This window comes from Labeo rohita, chromosome 6 (assembly GCF_022985175.1).
Source record: "Labeo rohita strain BAU-BD-2019 chromosome 6, IGBB_LRoh.1.0, whole genome shotgun sequence".
NCBI classification, from domain to species: Eukaryota; Metazoa; Chordata; class Actinopteri; order Cypriniformes; family Cyprinidae; genus Labeo; species Labeo rohita.
In genome coordinates, this window is record NC_066874.1 from 32,880,435 (window position 1) to 32,905,804 (window position 25,370).

At 32.3% G+C, this 25,370-nt stretch overlaps 2 protein-coding genes across 2 annotated transcripts; one reads left to right on the forward strand and one right to left on the reverse strand.

Annotated features, from left to right (window-relative positions):
- The first annotated feature begins 502 nt into the window (after nt 1-502).
- Nucleotides 503-16,919, forward strand: pkp1b (plakophilin 1b). Its single transcript, XM_051113204.1, has 13 exons — nt 503-796; nt 2,001-2,098; nt 4,531-4,952; nt 5,027-5,168; nt 6,270-6,474; nt 7,824-7,992; nt 10,372-10,489; nt 11,536-11,712; nt 11,855-12,025; nt 13,158-13,311; nt 13,585-13,783; nt 14,089-14,173; nt 16,316-16,919. The coding sequence occupies exons 1-13, from the start codon at nt 613-615 to the stop codon at nt 16,388-16,390; spliced, it is 2,199 nt and encodes a 732-aa protein (XP_050969161.1). The 5' UTR covers nt 503-612; the 3' UTR covers nt 16,391-16,919.
- On the reverse strand, nt 16,623-25,370 carry tnnt2b (troponin T type 2b (cardiac)). The gene is made up of 12 exons (XM_051113205.1): nt 25,235-25,370; nt 24,216-24,263; nt 23,827-23,853; nt 23,644-23,665; nt 23,490-23,550; nt 23,048-23,164; nt 21,908-21,985; nt 21,558-21,665; nt 21,368-21,480; nt 21,132-21,222; nt 20,837-20,877; nt 16,623-17,458 (listed from the first exon to the last, which is right to left on the reverse strand). The coding sequence occupies exons 1-12, from the start codon at nt 25,353-25,355 to the stop codon at nt 17,413-17,415; spliced, it is 873 nt and encodes a 290-aa protein (XP_050969162.1). The 5' UTR covers nt 25,356-25,370; the 3' UTR covers nt 16,623-17,412.

The window sequence follows — 25,370 nt, forward strand, 5'->3', positions numbered from 1 at the left end:
GTTATTAGTATTAATAATAATTATAATAGAAATTAATACTATTAATTTTAATTACATAATTGAAATGCTAAAAATACGCAAGATGAAAACTAATAATTTTTTGTCCCCCCATAACTATTGTTTTTACTGGAATAACTTGAGTATACCATATAATACTATATACAAGTGTATATATAGAGAGAGAGAGTCCTTTTTTGTCTTTGAGTAGCCTATATTATTACATATTAAATGAACAAAAGCAATATGCTTTTACGATGCTGTTTTTGTGAATAAATACACCCTCCGCGCCGTGCCTAACTACGTCTTTGTAATATTAAATTAAAAATCGAGCACTTTTAAAGTATATCTATTATCCTTATTAAAAGAGCATTATTTGTTCTGTAATTAAGCTTTCGTAGTGTAATCGGGAGGAGTGAGAGGAACGGAAGAACAGGTGTTGAATGGGCTTTCGTTCCCTCATCGGGCGTCATATGGGCGTGTAGGAGGGCAGGACCAGGTGAATCTCTCTGTGAGTCAAACCCTGAATCAAACCCAGAGCAGCCAGACGGAGCAGATAGTTGGAGCTTTACGAATTGGACCTCACCTGTCTCTGGAGCGGAGACAAAAGCCAAAATGATGCCCGAACCTTTAAAATCGGCTCTGTCCATCGGCGACGTGGAGGACACGTCTCTCGCTCTTCCGTCCGACCGAGAGCTGAGATCCGCGCAGCAGCGAGTTCTGGAGCAGGTTCACACCATCAAGAGGAGCAAGTCCAAATACAGCAGCAAGAGCGTGTCCGGACTCACTTCTCCCACCAGTGAGTGCACTTCAGCTCATACCACACGTGTTTTACATGTTGTTTTAAATTTGATATGGGAATACCATAGTAATCATCTTCTCTGGACTTCATTTTCAAAAGCGTTTCATGGTGTTACCCTTTTTTTCTGTGATATTTTATGGTGAAATCGAGGTACTTATCACAGTTTACACTCTTAGTAGATTTTTTTTTTAAGTAGGTAGTATGTACATGCTGAAAGGTGGGTTTAGTTTTAGCTAGGGTACCATAGTAATGTCGTGTTTTATGCATGTACTCATACCTAACCATGAAGTAATATATAAATAAAGAATAAAGGTTTTTTTTTTTTTTTTTTTTTCTCTGCCATAAATAGCCCAGATAAACAACTCCTCTCTATGTTTACTGGTAGTATATTTGCATACTGAAGGTTAAAATCTCTTGATATTTTTTCTTTTTAAATTTTTTCTCCCAAGAGAACAAAAAAAATTGACACCATAAGTGTGGAATTAATATTACGCATGTTAAATAGTTGATTTCTAATAAAAACTCTTATTATTGAATGAACCGTAATGTAGGAAATTTAATACTGTGAAAAGTGAAAATTAGTAATTGTTTTTTTTTTTTTTTTAGAATTACTTAGTTTCATTCAGTCATTTAATTGTTTCAGCTGAATAAACCATTTAATTTAGAATTACATTTTGGATGTAATAAAGTTGATTTCTAATATAAACTCATTATTTATGGCCAAACCACATATATAAGCAATGCAATACTGTGAAAATCACTTATTTTAAACCAAGGTGTTTCGGTTTCACTTAGTCATGTTAAATAATACAAAACCAGTTAATTTAGAAATACATTACACATAATAACTAGTCCATGCTTTCTAATGTAAACTCTCTTGATAAACCCGCAGGCGATTCTATAATGTAAAAAGTGAAAATGTGCACTTTTTCTTTCTAGAAAAAAACTTTGATTTTAAACCAAGGTATGTGGTTTCATTCTGTCATGTTAAATAATTTCTTTGACTTGGATCAGACCATAATAAAGTGCTTTTTTCCTCAGTAAAACTGTGATCTCTCATTTTGTTTTGGAGAAGTGCCAAAACACGTACCTTACTATATTACGTGAGGATAGTTGTAGGTTTTATATTTCTGTTTTATTAATAATTCAAAATGTCCCTGAATGCATATTTTATTTGCCATATGTCATAATTTCATTCCAGGCCCTGAAAGTGACAGCGTGTTTTACGACTTCAAGTTTTCTCCAGGCGCGTCTCTCAGCGGACCCTCGTTCAGCAGAGGAGGAACCATGACAAATGGGGTAAATATCATCAAATATGTCCATTTACTGTATTTGTTCTATGTGCACTTTGCATGTGCTCGCACATATATCTTTGTACATCTTCAGGTGTGTGTATAATTCTGAATTTCAGTTTCCCACGGTTGGGTGGATAAAGAACATTTTTGTTCATTACTCACTCAGTCTAACGCTTCTCACTGAGTCATCTTTCAGGATAACAATAGAAACATGTGAAATGTCATTTAGCTTGGTCTTAAGTCTGGTCACACGTATATTTTTCTGAATTTTAAATGCTATTCTTAAATGCTATACAAAAACAACAATAGTTACTAGGATGTGAGAGCTTAAAAACGATCCCTCAGACGTCAGTGGGTGAAAAGGAGTTAGTGGCTTCACCTAAGTTTACATAGTTAGTCTGTAGTGTGTCTGTATACGTTCACTATTATCCCACTTGCATAAAAAAAAAATCTCAGATTCGCGACGTGTTCACGTTTTCTAGTCAGTGATATGCAAGATAAAAAAGAAAAAGGCTAAATGAAACCACTCCTCTCCTTCACTTTTTATGACTCATCCCAGTGTTGTATTACAAAACGGCCTTGTTTCAAGGTATTCTGCCAGCCCTTCTTTACATTTGGGTGTATCCGCTGGAATCTTAGTGCTGTCTGCATTTTAAATGGCTTGTTTGGCTTCAGCGGAGCGAGTAATCCTGCGCCACTCTGTTACAAAAATTTTTATGCAATGCATGAATTCCTGTTTTGACATTCTGCAAAAACGGTTTTGTTTTGAATTATTCTCAGACATACTCGTATACAAATCAATCAGTTATTTTCTCACAAACGACACGCTGTTGCTTCATAGTTTGACTAGAAGGAGAGCTACTTTGCTTGCGTTTTCATCCGTGGACATATCTATAGTTATACTTTCGGGCTAAGACTCTTGTTCAGGCAAAACCGTGGCGGGGATTAAATTAAAATTATGGGTTCAGAGTCATTTGCAGTGTGTAATTATGAGATTAAAATGGAAGTATGCACAATATGAAAGCACTAGGTAAATGCACTTAATTTTGCATTATAAATTAACATTTGCGTTGGTATTTTTTGTTTTTTTTTGGATTACAAATAATAATATCAGCATGAAAATTAATTTTGAAAAATTTGTTTTCATGTCCAAATTGTGCATATGTATGGTGTTTTTTAGTCTGATAGCACTAGTTAAAAATTATAAAATGCTTTAATTATAAATTAAAAGTTGCATTTAATTTTTTGCATGTAGATTTTTTTTTAAATTGCACGTTTTATAGCAATATGACAATGCAAGTGAAAAATCAACTTGTTTTTATGTTCAGACTATGCTAATTAAAATGTTGGGTGCAGAGTTGAAGTTTTCGTAGACTAAAACTAAATCCTGTTTAACTAAAATCTAATAATACTAGTTAAAATGCTCTGTGTTGCATTTAATTCTAAATTAATATTTGCATTAATTTTTTTGTGTTAATATTTTTAATTTGAAATTATAATATTAACATGAAAATTTGAGTGAAAAATTGACCAGAAATGAAAAATGTCCAGACTATGATGTTGTCTGTGTATAATTATAAGATTAGGGAAGAAGCATACGGAGTCTGATAGCATGAGTTAAATGCTTTATTTTGAAAGTTAGTTATAAATTAAAAAGAATAAAAAATATAAAAAATATAAAAAAATAAATAATAATAATTTTGATTTTTTTATTACGAAATTGATATTAACATAAAAATTTGCATGAAAAATGAACTTTTTTAAAATTTGCATTAAATAATACATTACAATTTGCATTTAATTTTGATTGCATCCAGATTTTTTAAATCACAAATTATATCAACATAAAAAAATTTGAGTGAAAATTTTACTTTGTTTCTATTTGCATTAAATAATACATTACAATTTGCATTTCTTCGCACAATGCATTTAATATTGCACATTATATTTTATATCAGTATGAAAATGCACATGAAAAATTGACTTGTTTTTATGTTCGGACTATGCTAATTAAAATGTTGGGTGCACAGTTGTCTACGATGTTTTCAGTGTATAACTAATATCTAATAATACTAGGTAAAATGCTCTGTTTTGCATTTAATTCTAAATTAATATTTGCATTTAATTTTGTTTGCATTTAATTTTTTTGCATTAATATTTCAATATTAACATGAAAATTTGAGTAAAAAATTAACTTGTTTCTGTGCCCAGACTGTGATGTTTTCGGGGTATAATTATAGGATTAGGAATTAAGTATACACAGTCTGATAGCACGAGTTAAAATGCTTAATTTTGCATTTAGTTATAAAATTTGCATTAAATTTGAAAAATAAGTAAATAAATAAATAATACATTACAGTTTGCATTAAATTTTTTTGCATCCAGATTTTTAATTACAAATGATGATATCAGCATGAAAATTGTTTCCATGTCCAGGCTACGCAAAGGCAAGGTTATGTGCGCCAGTCCACCCACTCCCGCAGCTCCAGCGGTCAGCGGGTGGCCAGCGGCTCAGGCAAGTTAGATCGCTACTTCTACAGCACTACCAGGACCCTCCCTGCCCAAACCCGGAGCAGTAACCAACTGTACAACTACCAAGCCACCCGCAGCGCTCCAGACCTGGGCTACCAGTCCACCTCCAACGGCGGCGCCGCCACTCTACGCACCCAAACCAGCCGACAGACCTTCAGCAGGGTGCAGAACCCTCAACCTCCCCAGGGTCTCGGTAACGGCACCAGAGTGTCTAACAGCAATCAGGTCAGCACCATGCGGCCCGTCAGACGCCCGTCTTCCCTGCAGTCCAACGGAGAGTCCAGGTATTCCATGGTCAGGAGCGGACAGGCCAAGGATGTCTCTGGGTGAGTTTTGTAGGGTTACCTTGATGATGTATTGATCTGTGAATGGTCTCTCACTCACTCGTGTGTGTCGACAGGATGAACGCAGAGAGGCTCATGGCCGATATGACGATGCAAGATGCGGTCGAATATCTGTACAGCCTTGATGAGACCCACCAGCTGTGTGGAGCCGCTTACATCCAGCACAGCACCTTCACCGATGACAAGGCCAAGAAAGAGGTCTGGACCATAAACTAGCATGGTTTTACCATGTTTTTTAGACATGTGCTATAGAAATTATGTGTTTTGGGACATTTACCATGGTATTCCTTTAAATATAGTATTTTAATTACATCTAATAACATCATGGTATTACAATGGTGTTTCCGTAGTATATTTTAATGGCAATCTTTGGAATGACAAAAAGTACCGTGTTATAAACACCAAAGGGTACCATGGTATTACCATGTTTTTGAGACATTGACTATAGTATTTCTTTAAATATATTAGAGTACTGTATAAATACAGTAGTATTTGAATTATATACTAAATAAATGACTGGCCTGAGTATTTTTATTATGATGGTACAGTTTCTATGGATTGCCAAAAATGTATCATGGTGTTATAAAAGCTGCCTTGGTATTGCCTTGTTTTTAGGCATGCATTATAGAAGTTATGTTTTTTGGACATTTACCATGGTTTTAACATGATATTCCTTTAAACATATTTGATTACCATGTCAACACAAACACACTACTGTGTATATTTATTATGTATGTATATAAATACACATGTATGGATATTTTTACAAATATTTTATCGTTATATATTAAATATATATATATATATATATATATATATATAATTATATTAATAAAAATACAAAAATTGCAAAAATATATACTGTATGTGTGTGTATTTATATATACATAATAAATATACACAGTACAAACGCATATATTATGTAAACAAATACTTTTATTTTGTATGTGATATATATAATTTTTTTAATAAGCTTTTATTTTATATTTTCATTTAAATTGTAGTTTTTTGTCATTTTGTTATATGCTTTTGTCATTTTTATTATTAAAAAAAATGTATAATTTTTTTATCATTTTTATATTTCAGTTTTAGTGTTCATTTTAGTTCTTCAGATTATTTTATTTAAATTTTTGATTTTTTTTTCGTCACATTTTTGTATTTTATGTTATTTCAGCGGTTTTTCCATTAATTTTTTAGTTTCAATTTCAGTTTCATTTTAATCGTCTGATTCATCACTGTACTATGGTATCGCCACCGCACCTTTAACCGTCTCATTTCTCTGTCCGTCCTGCGTCACAGGTGCAGGCCCTGAAGGGAATTCCTCCTCTGGTCGGCCTGTTAAGCAGTCCAAGTTCTCAGGTCCAGGAGACGGTGGCTGCCGCCCTGAGGAACGTGGTCTTCAAAAACCAGGCCAACAAAGAAGAAGTGCACCGCAACGAAGGAATCACACAGGCTGTGCAGCTGCTCGGCGCTTCCAACACTGAGACACAGAAACACCTGACAGGTGGCGACCGTCTCTGTTTGCATCATGTTTATGTCACACACACAAGCGCTGATAAGAGGAATATGTCGACACAACCATTCAGAGCATGTGACAGGATACTAGACAACACTTTATGTAATTATATGATGGTTTTTAGATTAGTTTACATGAGTTTTAATGGTTCATAAGTGGTTCGTAATTCAATATTATCCTGATGAAAATTCAGCATTGCATCACAGGAATAAATTGCATTTTAAAATATATTTAAATAGAAAACCGTTATTTAAAATTGTAATAATATTTCACAAATTTTACTGTATTTTTGATCAGATAAATGCGGCCTTGGTGAGCAGAATAAGTCGTTTTTATTTAGCTTGTGTTTGTAAGTTAATGAAAATTTAACTTTGCCATTACAGGAATAAATTACTTTATAAAAAAATGTATTTAAGGACTAAACACTTATGCTAAATTGTAATACGATTTCCCATTACTGTTTTTACTGTGTTTTTGATCAGATAATTGCAGCCTTGGTAAGCAGAAGAGACTTTTGTCCAAAAAAATGTAACTTTAATTCATAAATATAGTATTGTTAATTCACATATGTTTAGAAAACATTATCTAATGTCCATTTATGCCACTTAAAATGCTAAAAATGTATTATATGCATGCGAAAATGTTCAGACGACGTGAACAAAAGTTAATTTATGCTATTTGAAATGCTCAAAATGCATTAGTATATTAGTAGCAATAACTATATGCAATAACCAAAAATACTAGGCTGTTAGAATACTATAACCTAGATTAACAAAAGCTGTAAAAATGATAATAATATTGCTCATTATTAGTTTATGATACCTAATTCATTAGCTAACATTAATTAATTTAACCTTTTTGAAAAAAATTAACCATCAAACTTATCAAGTTTTAATTCATATTTAATTTCGTAGGATGATTTTTAGCTTAGTTTTTAGCAGTTTTAATAGCACAGAAGTAGTTTTTATGTAGCTTGTGTTTGTAATTCAACATTATCCTGCTGAAATTTCACATTTGCCATCACAGGAATAAATTACTCTGTAATAACATGTATACGACATGTTGACGACATGTTAATTTATGCTATTTGAATAGCTAAAAATGCATTATTATAGTAGTATATTAGTAGCAATTAACAAGATTACTTAACAAAAATTAATGTTTGTGTTTAATTGTAATAATATTTCACAACATTACGGTTTTTACTGTATTTTTAAGCAAATAAATGAACATAAGACTTCTTTCAAAACACTTTTAAGCAGTAGTTGTTTCCATCTCAAGCTTTCTTGGATTGTGTTCGTATTAAACTGATCTGTGTTTGTGTTCTGTGGTCGTAGGTCTCCTGTGGAACCTCTCCTCCGCGGATAACCTTAAGCTAGATCTGCTCCGCATCGCCCTGCCCGTGCTCAACGAGAAAGTCATAGGGCCTTTTACAGCAAGCACAGATGATAACTCCAACACCACCCTGGAACCAGAGATTTTCTACAATGCCACGGCGTGCCTACGGTAACCTCACACCTGCTGCGTTCTGTTCTGACTGCTGTATGTGATGTGTACAAGGCAAACGTCAGCACTGACTCCGCTCATAATACTACTATTGTTGCTGGAGCCCGTGTTTGACCCTGCCTATATTTTTGCCAGTAAGCTTTTCAAAGATTTAATCTGGATTCGTATTGACTGTGGCACACCTACAGACCACCTAGCGCTTGATGTCTGGTGGAAACAAAACTGTAAATCACTTTATTGAATTGACAAGTGCTAAATTGATTGCCTGGCATTATCAAGTCAAGTCAAGTCGAGCTTTATTGTCATTCTGCTACATGTGTGGACATATAGTGGAACGAGATGTCGTATCTCACAGGAGCGCGGTGCTACATACTAGTTAAGCATAATATAAACGTACAACAGTACAGTACAAGAAAAGCAATTATAGACCTATACAACGGTTAACCATCTGACTATACAAAAACTGTAAGTACTATAACTATAATAAATAGTTGACTACACATACAAAACTAAGACAACAAAAACTTTACATAAGTACTGTACATGACATTTTACAAAAGAGACATGCAAAAGAGATATTTTGTGCATTAGATTGTGCAGAAGAGAGATTTTGAGGGAAGCAGCGCATAGTGCAGAATGATTCATAGTGCAATGCACAAATAAACATATAATCCTACTGAGTCTTTGTAGCAGCGAGTGTTTATAGAAACTGTCTAATGTACATAAGTGTGTTACTACAGGTGGTTATGCACAGTTCCTTTGAGGTGCACTTTTTTTTTTTTTTGATCTTCTGAGGATGTTGAAGTTTGCCAGATTGCTTATATTACGGCAAAACACCACAGGCAAACCATTGGTTTTTCATGCAATGATTAATTTGGCTATTTTGTTTCAATAACATGTCTACTTCAGACTAATGGAAAGAACATGTTTATTTTTTTACAATTTATTAGTTACAGGCTTTAAGTTTTCATCTTTACTTAAGCAGCACTTACAAACAACCAACTTTTATCATTTTATTCCTGTTTATATTCTGCAAGTTTTATTTTATTTTATAAATTAGCTTTTATTTTTTGTCTAAACTTCAGATTCATTTAGAGAACATGTTTATTTTTTCACACTTCATTAGTTACAGGCTTTAAAGGCTGTTTTTATTTCTACTTAAGCAGCACTTACAAACAACCAACTTTATGGTTTTATTCCTGTTCATATGGTGCAAATTTTTGCAGAAGTGCTTGTTAATGTATAATTCATCTTTATTTTATTTTATTTTATTTTATTTTATTTTGTTTTATTTTATTTTAAATTGGCTTTTTTATTGGCTTTTGCCACTTTTATTTTTTATAAAAATATTTTTTATTATTTTATATATTTTTAATAATTTTAGTTTTAGTGAAAATTTTAGTGTTAATTTTAGTATTTCAACTTATTTTATTTTAGTTTTCTAATTTTTTTGTAATTTTTTTTTTTGTATTTTGTTACTTCAGATTTATTTAGAGAACATGTTTATTTTTCACACTTTATCAGTTACAGACTTTAAAGGCTGTTTTTTTTTTTTTAGGTTTTTGCAGAAGAACTTGTTAATGTGTAATTCACCTTTTTATTTTATTTTAATTTAATTTAATTTTATTTTATTTATTTGTTTATTTATTTATTTATTTATTTTTGGCTGTTGACAATATTTTCTGATTTAATGAGTAATAAAAAAAGACATATCCAAAAACTTTAACTGTAATATGTCAACAAAATTAAACTTGCCTTTGTTTTCAGATTTCTGTTCTGGAAATGTATACAACTTAGTATGTATTTAATTACATGCCTTTAATTAGAATGCCTCATTTACATATTTAATATTTTCAAATATGTACAATGATACATAACATTTGTGTGATTAACAGTGATTAATCAAGTGGGAAAGTGTAGTTTTTTTTTTTTTTTTCCCATCTTTTCAAGTTTCATCTTGCCTTAAAACCCAGTTTTGTTTTAAAGAGATAGGTCACATAAAAAAGAAAAACCTGTCATCATTTTCTTCTTTTGGAAACACAAGAAGATATTTTAACTCATACAGGTTTGGAACAACTTAAGTAAATAATAAAGGAATTTTAATTTTTGAGTGTACTGTTCCTTTAAGTTTTCGGACCAGGTTGGTCATTTCACATGCCAATCATAAGTTATTAGCTGTGCAATATTGACATTAGGTATATTTACATTGCCTGACTGTGTTGTAAAAGTGGCAATGAAGTAATTGGCTACAATTTTTAAAGGCTCAGATGATCAAATTGCAACTCGGTTCTGTTTTCAGATTGTATTTTGCTTTTGTGAATTTAGAGATCAAGTTGACGGCAAAAACACAATATGACAATTTCTCCTGTTTGTCAACAGCAACTTAAGCGCCTCCAAACTGGCGAACCGACAAGCCATGCGCAACTGCAAAGGCCTCATTGATGCGCTCATGCGCTACACAGAGAACTGCGTCAATAACGGGATGCCTGACGACAAGGTAAACATCTGGTGTTTATACTGTATAAAATTTTTAAGGGATTGTTTAACAGGTCCGGAAAGAGTGAAATTTGCTTCTGCTGCTTTGTTTAAACTTCAGTCTTGAATGACCCTATTCTGATTATTTTAAAGCATGTAATTAAAGTAGGAAAAGTCAAAAAGTGTGGGAACCTTGCATCGGTATTTTCTCTGTAATTGTGCAGTAAATAAGATTTAAGATGCCATGAGATGCCAAGATTTTTTTCCTAAGCAAGCATCTTTTTAATCTGGGTGGAGAATGCTGGTGTGGCGGGGATGATCTAAAGGTGTTTTTATAAAGGTATTATGTAGTGGTGCCTGAAACGTTAAAACTCCCTGAAGGAAAGCGTGTATGAACACAAGGCGTTTCCAGCATCTAAATTCATGCAGTCAAACTATTGTTGTGGCTAGAAAAAACTCTGCATTACTCACTTTTAATTGATGGCCAGATTTGATCAGAACCTCGTGAGCATGTTTCAACATCTGCTTTTGGTTTTACTGGATTTCTAGACAACCAGTGCGTGTCAATTTCCTAAACAAACATTGTTACAGACGCTTAGAACAAACTTGCACGTACTTAAAAATCTGGTTGCACACGAAACTTGGAACATAACATGACCATGATTTTTGAGTGCTTGGGAATATATATTAAAAAATAGAAGAAGAAGAAAAAAAAAAAAAAAAAATATATATATATATATATATATATATATATATATATCCTGAGATCATAATTTATATTTTAAATAAATAAAATGTATTACAAATAAATTGTAATATTTAATAAAAAAATAACAAAATATTTAAATATTTAAAAATTGAATTGAAAATTTTTTTTTTTTAAAAAAAAAGTACAATATTTTTTATACCGTTTTAATTTTTGCATCCTGTGGTGTTACTAATGCTATTTTAAAAGCAAATATCACATGTAATCTTTTTAAGATGGAGTAAAACACATTACAAGACACTGCTGTTGTTGCTTAAGCCAATATTTTTAGCATAATATTGTTTTTTGTACCTGTTTTCCAGTCTTTGGAGAACTGCGTCTGCATTCTGCACAACCTCACCTACCAGCTGGAGACAGAGATGCCGTCTCTCTTCAATAAATTAAACGTACTGGCCAGTAGCACTCGCAATCGCGCCAGTGCATCGGATGTCGGTCCTATAGGCTGCTTCAGCTCCCAGAGCCAAAAACTGCAGCAGGAGGTTTGTGGTTTTATGGCTCATTAAAGCGAACTTTTCACTGTTTGACTGACATCTTAATATATTTCAGTTGAAGTGTAAGGCATTACATTGCATTGCATTACTATGGATGCCACTGATGTTGTCACGTTTGGTTGTGTTGCAGAGCGGCTTTGACTTTCCAGTGATGGAGGACAACAATCCTAAGGGTGCCGGCTGGCTCTTCCACTCCAAAGCCCTGCAGATGTACCTCAATCTGTTGAGCTCCAGCGAAAAAGATGCCACACTTGAGGCCAGCTGTGGAGCACTGCAGAACCTCACAGCCAATGATGGCATAGTAAGGCATCAGTCAGTCTGTTTTAGCCTGCACCTGGTCATAGGTTTTTTTTATTATATTTTAATAAAAAATATTACAAATATTTTTATAAATATAAATATTAATTTTAATATATTTTTAAATAATAAAACTTAATATTTTAAACATGTTTTGTTTTATTTTATTTTATTTTATTTTATTATTTTATTTTACTGTAAGATATCAGTCAGTCTGTTTTAGCATGCACCTGGTTATAGGTTGGATGCAGAGAAAATCAAAGTTTTTAGTATATTTTAAAATAATAAAGCTTTATATTTTAAGCATTGCTTATTTTATTTTGTTTTGTTTTATTTTATTATGCACCTGTTCATGGGCTGGACTCAAAAAAAAAGTTTGTTTTTTTATTGCATTGTGATATATATTTAAATAATATTTTATTTTATATTTTATTTTATTACTTACTTCATGCACCTGTTCATGGGTTGGACTCAAAGAAAATAAATGTTTAGTTTAATTTTATTAATAGTAAGATTTTAATATATTTTAAAATAATAAACTTTATATTTTAAGCATTGTTTTTTCATTTTTATTTTATTTTATTTATTATTTTATTACACCTGTTCATGGTTTTTTTTTATTGTATTGTGATAAAACGGCCTAAATATTAAGCCATTTAATTTATTTATTTTGCATACATCGGTTTATGGGTTGGGTTCAAAAGGAAAGCAATTATTTTATTTCATTATGAGAATAATTTTTAATAAATAATGTTGCATATATTAAGCATTGCTTATTTTTTTATATTTTTTTTATAGCATGCAACTGTTCGTGGGTTGAGCTAAAATAAATTCAAGTATTTTATTGTATTGTAGTTTATATACTTAATGTTTTATATACTTATAAAAATTAATAAGAATTACGCATTATTTTATAAAATGCTCCTGTTCAAGGGATGTATAAAAAAATATGTATATAAAATATATTTTATAGTATTGAGATATACATTTTAAATAATAATGGTTTATACATTAAGCTTAATTTAATTTAAATACATTTTTAGCATGCATCTCTTTATAGGTTGATTATGATTAAATAGTGTTATTTTGGGGGAAAATTCCAGGGAAATAAATGTGCCCCATATCTTATTTTCTAGGTATCGAACGTGTTGAGTCATACAATCGTCCAGAAGCTCAACGGTCTTAAATACATCAGTCCGTTGTTGCAGTCGCCCAATGCTGCTCTACAGAACAGCGCAGTCGCTCTGCTCGGGAATCTGTCCAGATCCGCACGTACAAACAAAACCATGGGTGAGTGAACGCGTGCCATCACTCAAGCATAAGACAACTTAACTTTCTAGTGTTATTGTTTGGAAGGAGTTGCATAATGGTTAACAGTCTGAGAGTTTCAGTGTTTTAACTGGTTGTTTTTGCATCACTTCTGATTGCTTTGGATTAAGATTGCAGTTTTTGTGTTCTGTCTGGTTTAGCATTGTTTTTGACACAGTGATGTGTTATTAGCATGGTGTTTTGGATGTAGCATGTGATTTGCGGTTGTTCTGATGAATGTTTTTGTTGGTGAAGCTCGTCAGACTCTCCCGCAGCTGGTCGGTTTCCTGAACTCGGGGCTCACGAAGGGCGACACCTCGCCCGAATACGACAGCAAAATGGCGTCAGCTCTCCACAGCGCACACACCATGATGAAGGTCGACCCTGATATCACCAAGAGTCTGCTCAACAACAGCCTGATTAACTCCCTCAACAACCTGAGTCTCAATCAATCGTGAGTGCACACTTCCTAGTAAACAGGGTTATTCTTGATGTATGAATTGGACTACTTTTAGGAATGCAAGAGAAAATAGTATTTTTTTTTTAGCTTTTTTCACAACACCCATTGTTTCAAAGCAGCTGAGGAAAACTGAAAAATAAAGAATAAAAAGAAAATTAAAAAAAAAGTATTTATAAGAAAAATTTATAGTAACATTATTATGAGTAATATGTTTATCTATTTTATTTAAAAAATATTTAAAAAAATTTTTTTGTGTTTTTTCAATGCCAAATGTTTGTCATTTTTTTATAATATATCAGGGGTCTGCCAAAGTCCAGCACTGCAGCAGGGGTTCTTCTTCACAGTCTGTGGTCGGAAAAGAATATTCAGAGTTTCCTTAAAAAGGTAAGACTGCAAATATAACCAATATTTGCTAGAAAAATGTTGCTAATGTAAATAAAAATACCTGGAATCAAAAATAAAGGATAGGACAATATTTGGCTGAGATCTGGGATCTGAGGGTGCAAAAAAAATCAAAATACTGAGAAAATCGCCTTTAAAGGTGTCCAGATGAAGTTCTTAGCAATGCATATTATTAATCATAAACTAAGTTTTGATATATTTAAGGTAGGAAATTTACAAATGATTTTTGGCATAAAAGAAAAATAGTAATAATAATAATTTTGACCCATACAATGTATTTAGCTATCGCTACAAATATACCCGTGCTACTTAAGACTGGTTTTGTGGTCCAGGGTCTTCAGCTGTTATATGTTTTTCTGGAAATGTAAAACGTTATGGATGATTCAGATCAGTGCTTGGTTTATTGATTTTTACTTATATAGTGCTTTATACAATACAGGTTGTTTTAAAGCAGCCTCACATTAATAAACAGGAAAATAACAGTGTAAATAAAAAAAGTCATCAATTATGAAACAAAAACTCTTTACAGAAAATAACAGTGTTATTATTCGGCTCAGTTTAGTTCAGTGTCGATGCTGCAAAGTTCAGCTGTAAGCAGCTCTGTGGCAGACAATAGAGTCATTTATTTTTTTAAATAATTAATAAATATTCAGTATTATTAATAATTAATCAATTATTATTATTAAAATAATTAATAATTAATAAAGTAATTTAATTAATTTCTTTTAGAAATATTGAGCAATATTTGATCTGTTTTTTTATTACAAAATCATTTTTTCCCAAGCCAAATGTTTCTTTTCAGCTTTTAGCAGCTCTACAGAAGATAATAGTGTAATTATTCAGCTCAAGTCATTTAATCTTGAGTATAATGTTGCAAAGTTAGTCTTGATCCAGTTTAATTCAGTTAAAATTTTGCTCACCATAAATTACAATAAAATAATTATGATTTAGTTTTTTTTATTTAATTATAAACAACATTTTATCTATTTTCATTTAAATGTTATTCTATTTTTATTCTATTTAAAATGTATTTTTTAAATGCCAAATGTTTCTCATTTTATCTTTAAGAAGACTTTTTTTTTAAAATGAATTTAATGTTATTTAATGTAATTTTATTTTATTTTATTTTATGCACCTGTTCCTGGGTTGTATTGAATAAGTAAATTTCAAATAATAACTGTTTAAATATTAAGCCATTTAATTTTTTTTTTCCATGGGTTGGACGCAAAGAAAATCTATTATTTTATTTCATTATGATAATGATTTTGAATAAATAATGTTTTATATATTAAGCATTGCTTATTTTTATTTAATTTTAATTCATATATATATATATATATTTTTTTTTTTATAACATGCACCTGTTCATGGGTTGAGCTAAAATAAATTCAAACATTTTATTGTATTGTATATATACTTATATATATATATATATATATATATATATAATAGATTTTATTTTATTACTATTGTGTATAATATTATTCAGCTCAAGTCATTTAATGTTGATTCATTTGTTAACATTACAACAGTTAAATAACTGTTGTAATGTTAGTCATTTCAGTAAATAAATAAATCTTACTGAATATTAGTTGTTTTTTAAACTCCAGCTGAGTAAGCCAAAGGTGACAGTGAGAAGAAAAACACCTTTTTGTTACCTGTATGTTAAGTGTGAATATAAAAGAAAAAAAACAACAGTTTTTCCTCCAAAGTGATTAAACCTGAAGTCAGTGAATATCAGATGTCTCATTCCTGAGGCTGCTTGTGGGAAATTACTGTGTTTAGTTTGTGTGTGTGTGTGTGTGTGTGTCAAGCGGTTATGGGTTTTGGGTGTGGTGCGGAGAACTAGCCGTGAGTTGTGTGTGAGTGCTTGCGGGTGAAAACAAGCCACACCTCACCACACCGACCCCGCAGTCGCGACAGAGAAGGGCGGCTTTGTATGTATACATGACCTGAAGAATCCAACCTCACTGGTTTCACTCAGTGATCAGACTCAGATAATGTCATTCAAGCTGTGAAGTCTGACTTTATATAAACGTATATCGGGCGTGAGGCCATGTTTACTTATATTTGCTATTGATTTGTGTTATAATACTCGCATATGTGTTTGTGTTCATCTTGCAGCAAGGCTTGAGTAAGAAGTCCTTTGTGAATGACATAACGTCGGCAGCTTTCAAATCTCTTCAGGTGGTCGACTAAGAAGCACTTTACAAACAAACTGCATTTTAATAGCATTGCATTTTAATTTTGGTTGAGTATTGCAGAAGAAATGGTAAGAATGAGCTTTATTTTTTCTTTTGGGGCAGTAGATGCTTTTTGTAACAATGCATAACAGATGCAATGACAACATGCTTTTTCATTTTTTTTGTATTTCTCAAGACCGTAGTATTTTCATTCAGTTAAGATTTTATATGCCATTGTCTTTATAATGTGTTCTGAAATGCAAATGATTTTATGAGAGTGTTACAGGTTGTTTGTGCAGGTTTAAGATATTATACTGTACTGTATGATATATTATATATCAAGTCATATATCAGACAATATGAATATATTATACAAGTATGTCAGTCAGTTAGTGAGTAATAATTTTTAGGAAGTTTCTTTGGCTCATTTTGATGTTTGTTCATCCTTACAGATATTGTGGTTGTTATGTTAAGGGTGTGGATCAATCTGTATGTTTCATCTCACAATGACTTCAAGCAAAGTTTCAATAAAGTTTTCAACAACACCAGTCTGTGTCACGCTTTACTGTTAAATATTCATAACCTAACGCCATAAGACAAACACTGGGACATACAAAAGCATATGCTGTTAGCCTGAAAACTAATTTATTCTAATATATATACTTACGTAAACATGCTTGCAATTCTCTGAATATGCATGCAATGTTTTATGTATTATGATTAATTAACATTAAATCTAGATAATGCAATTATAAATGACAGCTGTAAACATCATGCCACTTTGCACATAATGACATGCATAAAATTAACATTAAAAAGAGTCATTCATTTCAAATTATCAAATTATTTTGACAGATGTGGGCTGTTTTTTTATTAGTCACTTTAAAACCAACTTTAGTTTCATCTTTCATTCAGGCAGCTGTTTCGATTTTTTGTAGCGCTTCAGAAAACATTACACAAGAGGATCAAAATGTATATAATTATATTAAAGCATATTAGTTATGCAAACATCAGTTCTGGTGTCTTCGTGAAGCTGCTTTATTTTCGTAGTCCTCTCTTAGAGCCTCTCCTGGAGCCTTTGGTACTAAGAGAGAAATAAGAAACATTTGTAATTATGTAAATGATCAGTGCACAATTATAAAGTTGCACTATTTTATGGTCATGGCCCACAAGGTCATTTTGTCAATGGCTTTAGCCTCAGTCTTTTTAGATCTGTTTAAATCCTTTATTTTAAGATTTTTAAGACAACAGTACACTAGGTGTTAACAAAATCCAGCTTCCTTTATTTACCAGCCCCAGATTAGACTTATTTTGTTCAGGTGGATTTTCCACATGTGTGGTCTTAATCTCCGGCAGTAGCGAGGTCAGATGGATCAAATCTCCCATTCTTCTAGTGCTTAAAACGGGATCTTCCAGGAGCCCCGGGTCTGTCTGACCCTCTATAACTTCCCCTTCAACCCTTGAACAGCTGTTGGATCTGTGTTCATTCTCCATGTGCCCTTACCCATGCCAGTCAGGTAATAACAGAGAATGAATTGTTTTGGAACAGAATTTGCCGCTGTAGTTATCTATATAAATCCTTTGTTAGACACCTCTTATTCCCACAGATGAGCCTGATGGAATATCACAGTTGTATTTCGGCTCAGTTCATTACTGGGCACATTAGCCAAAACAGCTCTGCAAGTCCATACAGATTTGACGTGAGTCAGGCAGGAGTCATGCATTTGGCATGAGATGCAGTATATCAGTATATCTGACTTCAGGGTTTTGTTAAGTCCGCTGAATGATGGGTTTGAGTGCTGGAACTGGAATAGCAGTTTATCAGCTTTTATGGTGATGGTGGTCTATTATTAAACTACCGGATTTCCACATGGCTTAGTGTTGAGCAACTGGCCACACGCTTACAAAAAGTGTCTTATTTATACTACCAGATATATTTTGCAATCAAATTAGACTAGTCCCATATGGACTGTAAGAAGTTAAGGTTTGCATTACATTAAATTGTTTCTGTTGCATTAATGTGATCTGTCAGATCACATACAGTGTATATTTTTACATTTTGCACACAAAAACAGGTAACACTTTACAATAAGGTTCCTTTAGTTAATGTTAATGTATCAACTAACATGAACAAACAATGAACAATATATTTATTACTCTGTGTATTCATCTTTGTTAATGTTACTTACTGAAAATACAGTTGTTCATTGTTAGTTCATGTTAATTTACAAAGCATTAATTAATTAATGTTAACAAGCACAACTTTTGATTTTAACAATGCATAGTAAATGTTAAAATTAATATTAACTAAGATTAATAAATGCTATGGAAGTATTATTCATTCTTAGTTCATGTTAACTATTGTTGTTAACTAATGAACCTCATTGTAAAGTGTTACTGAAATTTTATATAAAAACATGGTAATACCATGGTTTTGGGAACTAACAAGATGGTATTTTAAAAATAAATACTAAATATGGTATATAAATATGATCATTTGGTGCAGGTGTTTGCTCATTTTCCTGATTATTAAATTCTTTCTGTTGCATTAATGTAATATTTTCAGACTGATTTGGTAATATTAAAATAGTTTTTTTACTTGAATAAAACAAGTGATTTTATATCAATACATTTTTAAGTTACCTGACGAAACTTTTATGGTGTATATTTTTCTATTTTGCATAAAAATGTGGTAAAACCATTTTATTGGCCAATAAAATTATTGTAATACCATGTTATTCTTTGAAATACCTTATAGTACAATTTTAATACCATGTAGTATATGAATATGATTATTCAGTGCAATTGTTTGTAACAGATTATTTTCCTGATCATTAAATTATCTTTGTTGCATTAGCCAAATTGTGTCAGATTTATTCAGTAATATAAAGTTATATTTCACAGTTATTTTACATTAATTTATTTTTTAAATTATCTGACAAAATATTTTACAGTCTATATTTTCATATTGCATAATATAAAAACATTTTATATATTGCATTGTATAAAAACATGATAATACACTGTTTTTGGACACTAGCATGATGGTATTTTTGAAGTACAGTTTAGATTAATATATTTTAAATTGACAACAAACAGTGTAAATTTTCAATTTTGCATAAAATATATTAAATATAAACATGATAATGCTGTTTTTGGACACTACCATGGTATTCTTTGAAGTATCTTAGATTGCCTTTAAATACCATATGGTATATAAATATGACAATTTAATACCATGATATATATCAAAATACCAGGGTATTACCATGTGCTACTGACATTGGACCATGCTTCTTTTTCTGTTTGCTTGCAATGTACATTGCATGCAAAAAAAAAAAAAAAAAAAAAAAATCCTTCAGCTATCTGTTTGTTTCCTTTTGCAAGGTCTCTGGCTCACTATCCAGATAAAGGTCATGTTAGAACAAAGCAGCATCTGTTATTCCACACAGAAAGTTCTGGAAATATGATGCTATGATAGATTAGCTTAGTGGCATTACGCGTCTTAGCTCGGTCTTTACCAAGGCCTTTCACACACCGAGGTCAAAACCGTGCGTTATTTCAGGACTATTGCTCATCACTATTCATATCTGAGCTGAAGGTAACATGTTTTATTGTTCAACAGATGCTTGATATTTGATATTTAACACCTGTAAGGCTAAACAGGTTTTTGGCTGTTCATGCAGTTGAATGGGGCACAAATTGGGTTTATTTTGGTCATAGAATCACACTGAATTCAATCTGAGCTACCTTCATATCACGTTGTTTGCAACATGACTTGAGTGCAATTTATATGCAAATTTCAACATTCAGCACAATGACATGATTGATTTATTGCTGGGGTGAATCATAAAATAACTTTTGAAGTGCACTATATGAGGTACTGTACAAACTGTATGTTTACAATATTCAATATTATATCCAAATGTACACTTCCATTCTTCCATTAATTTAAAAAAAAACAAACATTTTATTTAGTAAATGAAAGCATTTATAATATTACAAAATATAACTTATAATGTTACAAAAGATTTTTATTCTAATAGAAATCTAAGATTTCTAATCAGACTGTTTTTTAAGCATCAAATCAGCATATTAGAATGATTTCCGAAGGATCATGTGACACTGAGGACATGAGTAATGATGCTGAAAATTCAGCTTTGCATATAATAATATTTCACAATATTACAGTTTTTACGGTATTTCTGATCAAATAAATGCAGCCTTGGTGAGAATAAGAGACATCTGATGTTCAAAAACATAAAACAAAATAGCTTTTGAATGCTAGTGTACATTTCTAGGCCTAATGTTAAAAATATGATGTTTAGTGTCTAAAATGTGGGCCAAGTTTAATAGGTCATGTGAACAACCTCACAAAAACAGGAAAAACTCTAAACTGGGCACTTTGAATGTAGCTTTTGATAATGCATTAGTAAATCAGCTCCACTTCACAGCATCTTACTTTTTCTGATGGTCACTGACTCGATTCCTTAGGACGGTGATCTGTGAGAGATAAATCAAGTGTATGAATCAGTCTCGGTGAATCACTGCCGCACAACTTTGCTTCCTTCTCATGTCAATCAAACAGCATCTCTGGGAACCGGCCTGGATGATTGTTCTGCCAAGTCTGCACTGGGTGTGGCTGCATGTATGTATAATTGATAGTTGTATTGTACTGTACATCCCATAAACTCATCCTTTCCTAATGTTAAGAGTCCTCTAACACCATGTTAGACTTCGTCTGCGTAATACCTCACCTCGTATTTCTGGCACGTGTATCTGTATTGCATCTCGAACTTCTCGGCTTCAAGTTGACGCATCCACTTCCAGAGTTCGTTCGCAGTTTCTCTGCATGAAAGCATATGAGTAATATGAGTAACCAGTCCATGAATGTGAACAGCCTGTGGATTCATGTCACAACGCATGTAATGCTACTTCATTCTATTTCATGTTGACAGAGGTGTGCGCCGTCGTGTTGTGATAACCTCTTCACCTCAGTTTATCAGCGCTCTGGTTTTCGATGTTCAGTTCCTTACGGCGTTCGCTAAGAATCGTTTTCTTCTTCTCCCTCTCTGTTTGCTTCCTAGGCCCACCCCTCTTCTCTGTCTGTCAATTAAAACAAAACAAAAAATTTGCAATTGCAGTGACTGTGCACCGTGAGCTTTGACCTCTGAGCTCATTACCCTTTGCATGTATCCGGTGAACTGGAAGCTTGCAAGAACCTTTTTCTTCTTAGCGTCATCATCGGCCTTCCTCTTAGCCTCTTCTTCCTCTTTTCGTGCCTTTTCCTCCTAAAAGAAATGAGAATTAATTAATAATCATATTCGAAATTTCTTCCTATCTATCTTATTTTTAATGTAATTGCAATGTGCGAGACTTCTGGTGTTATTGCTTCCAGATATTGCAGCAAAAACAGACCATTATTCTGCAAAGTGGTATTTGTTGTCATATATTAATTTATTATCGTATGTTTTACCATTTACTGCACTTGGCAAGACTGATGATTAGCATCAAACCACTTTAATGAACTTACGGCTAGCTTGTTTTGACGCTCTTTCTCCCGCTCAGCGCGTATACGGTGTTGCTCCGCTCGTTCCGCCCTGCGGTTCTCCTGATGGTCACAACATAAACAGGTACATTTATCCAACTTTGAAGGTGAACTAATCATATTAAGCACATCTAAAAGCACATCTACTCAGAGTTTAGTTTGAGGCACTTGCAATGTCAGTTTGGAATATAAGATTTTTAATGTTTTTGAAAAAAAGTCTCGTTCCTCACCAAGGCTGCATTTATTTGATCAAAATACAGTAAAAACAGTAACATTGTGAAATATGGTTACAATTTAAAAGAAATGTTTTCAGTTTAAACATATATTAGAGTCTTAAGTGTCATGTAATCCTTCAGAAATCAATATGCTGATTTGCTAAGAAATATTTATATTATTATTATCAATATTTCTTAATATTTTTGTGAAAATATTTTTTTCTTCAGGATTCTTTGATAAATACAAAGTTCAAAAGAACAGCATTTATTTAAATCAGAAGTTTTTTGTAATATTATAAATGTCTTTACTGTCTCTTTTGATCAATTCTATACGTTCTTGATGAATAAGAGTACTCATTTCTTAAAGAATTGTACTGATTCTTAAGTTTTAAATGCACAGTTTCCATGCGGCTCTATTTTGTATTAATATATGTCACATCTTATCAAATACACTCACATGAGTGCAATAATTTCCAGAAAACTCACATGTAGTTTGATGTGGTTTTGTACTTTAAGCCATAATTACATAGTATATTTTGCTTAGGGGTTTTTCTTTCTGGTTTTTTTTTTTTTCTGTTTTCTACACAGATGTTCATGGAGTCATGCCTTTATTTTCAAGTATTTATTTATGTAGTCAACAGTCTGGCTCTGTGAAACCAGTCCTATTGGAAAGAGCAGAGTAAAGCACACATGAGTTTCCATGCTGGTTAGACCTGGTTTGTTGCTAGTCTAGTTTTTAGGCCAGTATAGCCTTGTTCTAGCTGGTCAACAGCATTTTTCAGCAGTGTGATTTGAACAAGATGTTTGACTGGTTTCATTATAGTTGCAGTGGATCTTTTTAAAAGTCTGTAATGTATGATAATTTTAAAGAACTGTATTTATTTTATAAGATGATTGTAAAATGTCTTACAATCCGTTGGGTGAGGCTGATTAGCTCCTCTTCTTCTTTCTTTCTGCCCTCGAAGTGAGCCTCGATGAGCGTCTGTAGCTCCGTCAGGTCTTTCTCCATACGTTTGCGGTGAATATCCTGAGGATACAGTTTTGAAGGTAATTATGTAATAGTGGTAATGTACAGTACAGCAAAAACTACTCCTAGCGTGTATTTTATGGCCGTGCATGTCATACAACACTGTTTAGCTTAGTAACAGAAAGTTCAGAGTGATTTATTGACATGACAGTTAACATATATTTGTATTGTGTAAGCATTGGCAGCATTGCTGCTACAAGGACAACAGTGCAGTTGCAGTAGTAAATAAATTAATGCAGTGTATATAAATTTTAAAAAAGTGTATACTACAATAATGAAATGAAATATAATGCACCATAAAATAAAATAGAAAATAAGTACTCACATCAAAATCAACTTTCTCTCCATCAGGAATTTTGGGAGGCACCAAAGCTGGCACAAAGGGTCTAATAATAAACAACAAAGCATTAATATACTTTTTTTCCACACTAATGGTCTTACATTTGAAAATGCATACATAAATGTAAATGTTTACTCACTTATGCTTTGGTTTTGTTTCTCCTGCATCATTCAGTTGGCAGGAGGGTAAAGAAAAAACATAAATGCATGATTTACTTGGTGGTGATTTTATCGTTGTTACTTTTAAAGGGGGTCAAAGTTCATCAGGGCTCAATTTCTAGGGTAAAACCAGTTTTAAGTGAGTCTGATGTTATCGCGTTTACCTTCTTCCCCAGGTTCCTCAGCAGCATCTACATAACAAAAGACAGTCTTGTCAGCTATGACAGCAATGTGAAGGTCCACAGGATTGACGCAAGACCCGAGAGATACAGAAAAGCCCCTAAAGACACGTCTGTTATGAGAACCTAAAAGGTAGTTTGTCTAAACCGTTTCAAAAAAATCTGGGTGGCCACCAGAGTATTTCAGCTTAAATATCTGGAAGTGCTTGAAACTTCTTAAATATGATGGATGTAGTCCATTGGGCTGACAATAGCTGTCATTGTTCTCAACTTCATCCCAAATGTGTCACTCTTCAGTGACTTTGTGAAAGTATAATTATTTGGGTGTTGTTGATTGTAGTATAAGCACTTGCTGAATAATTCTGTTTTATTACCTGCATGATGTGGATTGGGTGTTCGCTTCCCACTCGCTTCTACAAGCCCTAAAAAATAACACATAAACAGGAGGGTTTACCTGAGAACACATTATGATCATTTTGAGGTCTTGCCCTGCATATCATTACACACAATTTGTGTACATTAACTATAATATAAATTCTGAAGTACTCATATACTAAAGAAAAATTCAATTCAAGTATAAACCATTAATCTTTGTTTTAGTTACAATTTCAAAAAAAAAAAAAAAAAACTTTTTTACAGTTATTTAAAATGATACATATTTCACTTTTATTTATATTAACTTGAATTATCAATTTTTTAAAAGCACACAGCTAAGAGGGTTATTTTTTTCAAGGAAATATCTGGGTTATAGTTCAGTCCTTAATCAAAAGAAATAGCTAAGAAATTATATTATGCATAAAAAATGGCCTTATTATGGCTTAAAAATTAAACATTATTTTCATTCTCTTAAATTCATGAATGAAATGTACATTATATTTGTTTATGCAAATATAATTTATCCTTATTTTATTTTAGGATGTGATCTTGACAGACTCAATGAGATTTACCCAACAACATTGTTTGTTTTATTTTGTGTTAATTATGCCAATCCTATGGAAATGCCCTGTTTTCATGACAAAAAAAAAAAAAAAAATCTTATTGCGACTTTTTATCTCACAGTTCAGACTCTCTCCCAAGTTTGTCTCACAATTCTTATCAGAATTACAAGATATAAAGTCAGAATTGTGAGAAATAAACTCACAATCTTATTTTTTTACTCTGTTGCAAAAAAAAAATTGAAATGTAATCTTGGAATTCTGGGGAAAAAAAAAACAGAATTGCAAGATGTAAATTTGGAATTGCAGGGGGGAAAAAAGGAATTGTAAGAGCTGTGTGATGAAAAGTAACAATTACCTTTTTAATTTTTTATCTTGTGGTGGAAGCAGGCTTCCATACAAGCTTAATTTATTATTAGCTGTAGCTTTAGCAATAGCATTAGCACAAGCGACACTACCTTCCTCCACCTGCTCCTCTACCTCCTCAAGCACCTCCTCATCCTGCACCTCCTCTGTGCAAAGCAGACGCAGACAGCGTGAGAACAGAATCATGCATTTGGTTGCAAATGAGCAGTGCATGCATGCAAAGTACAC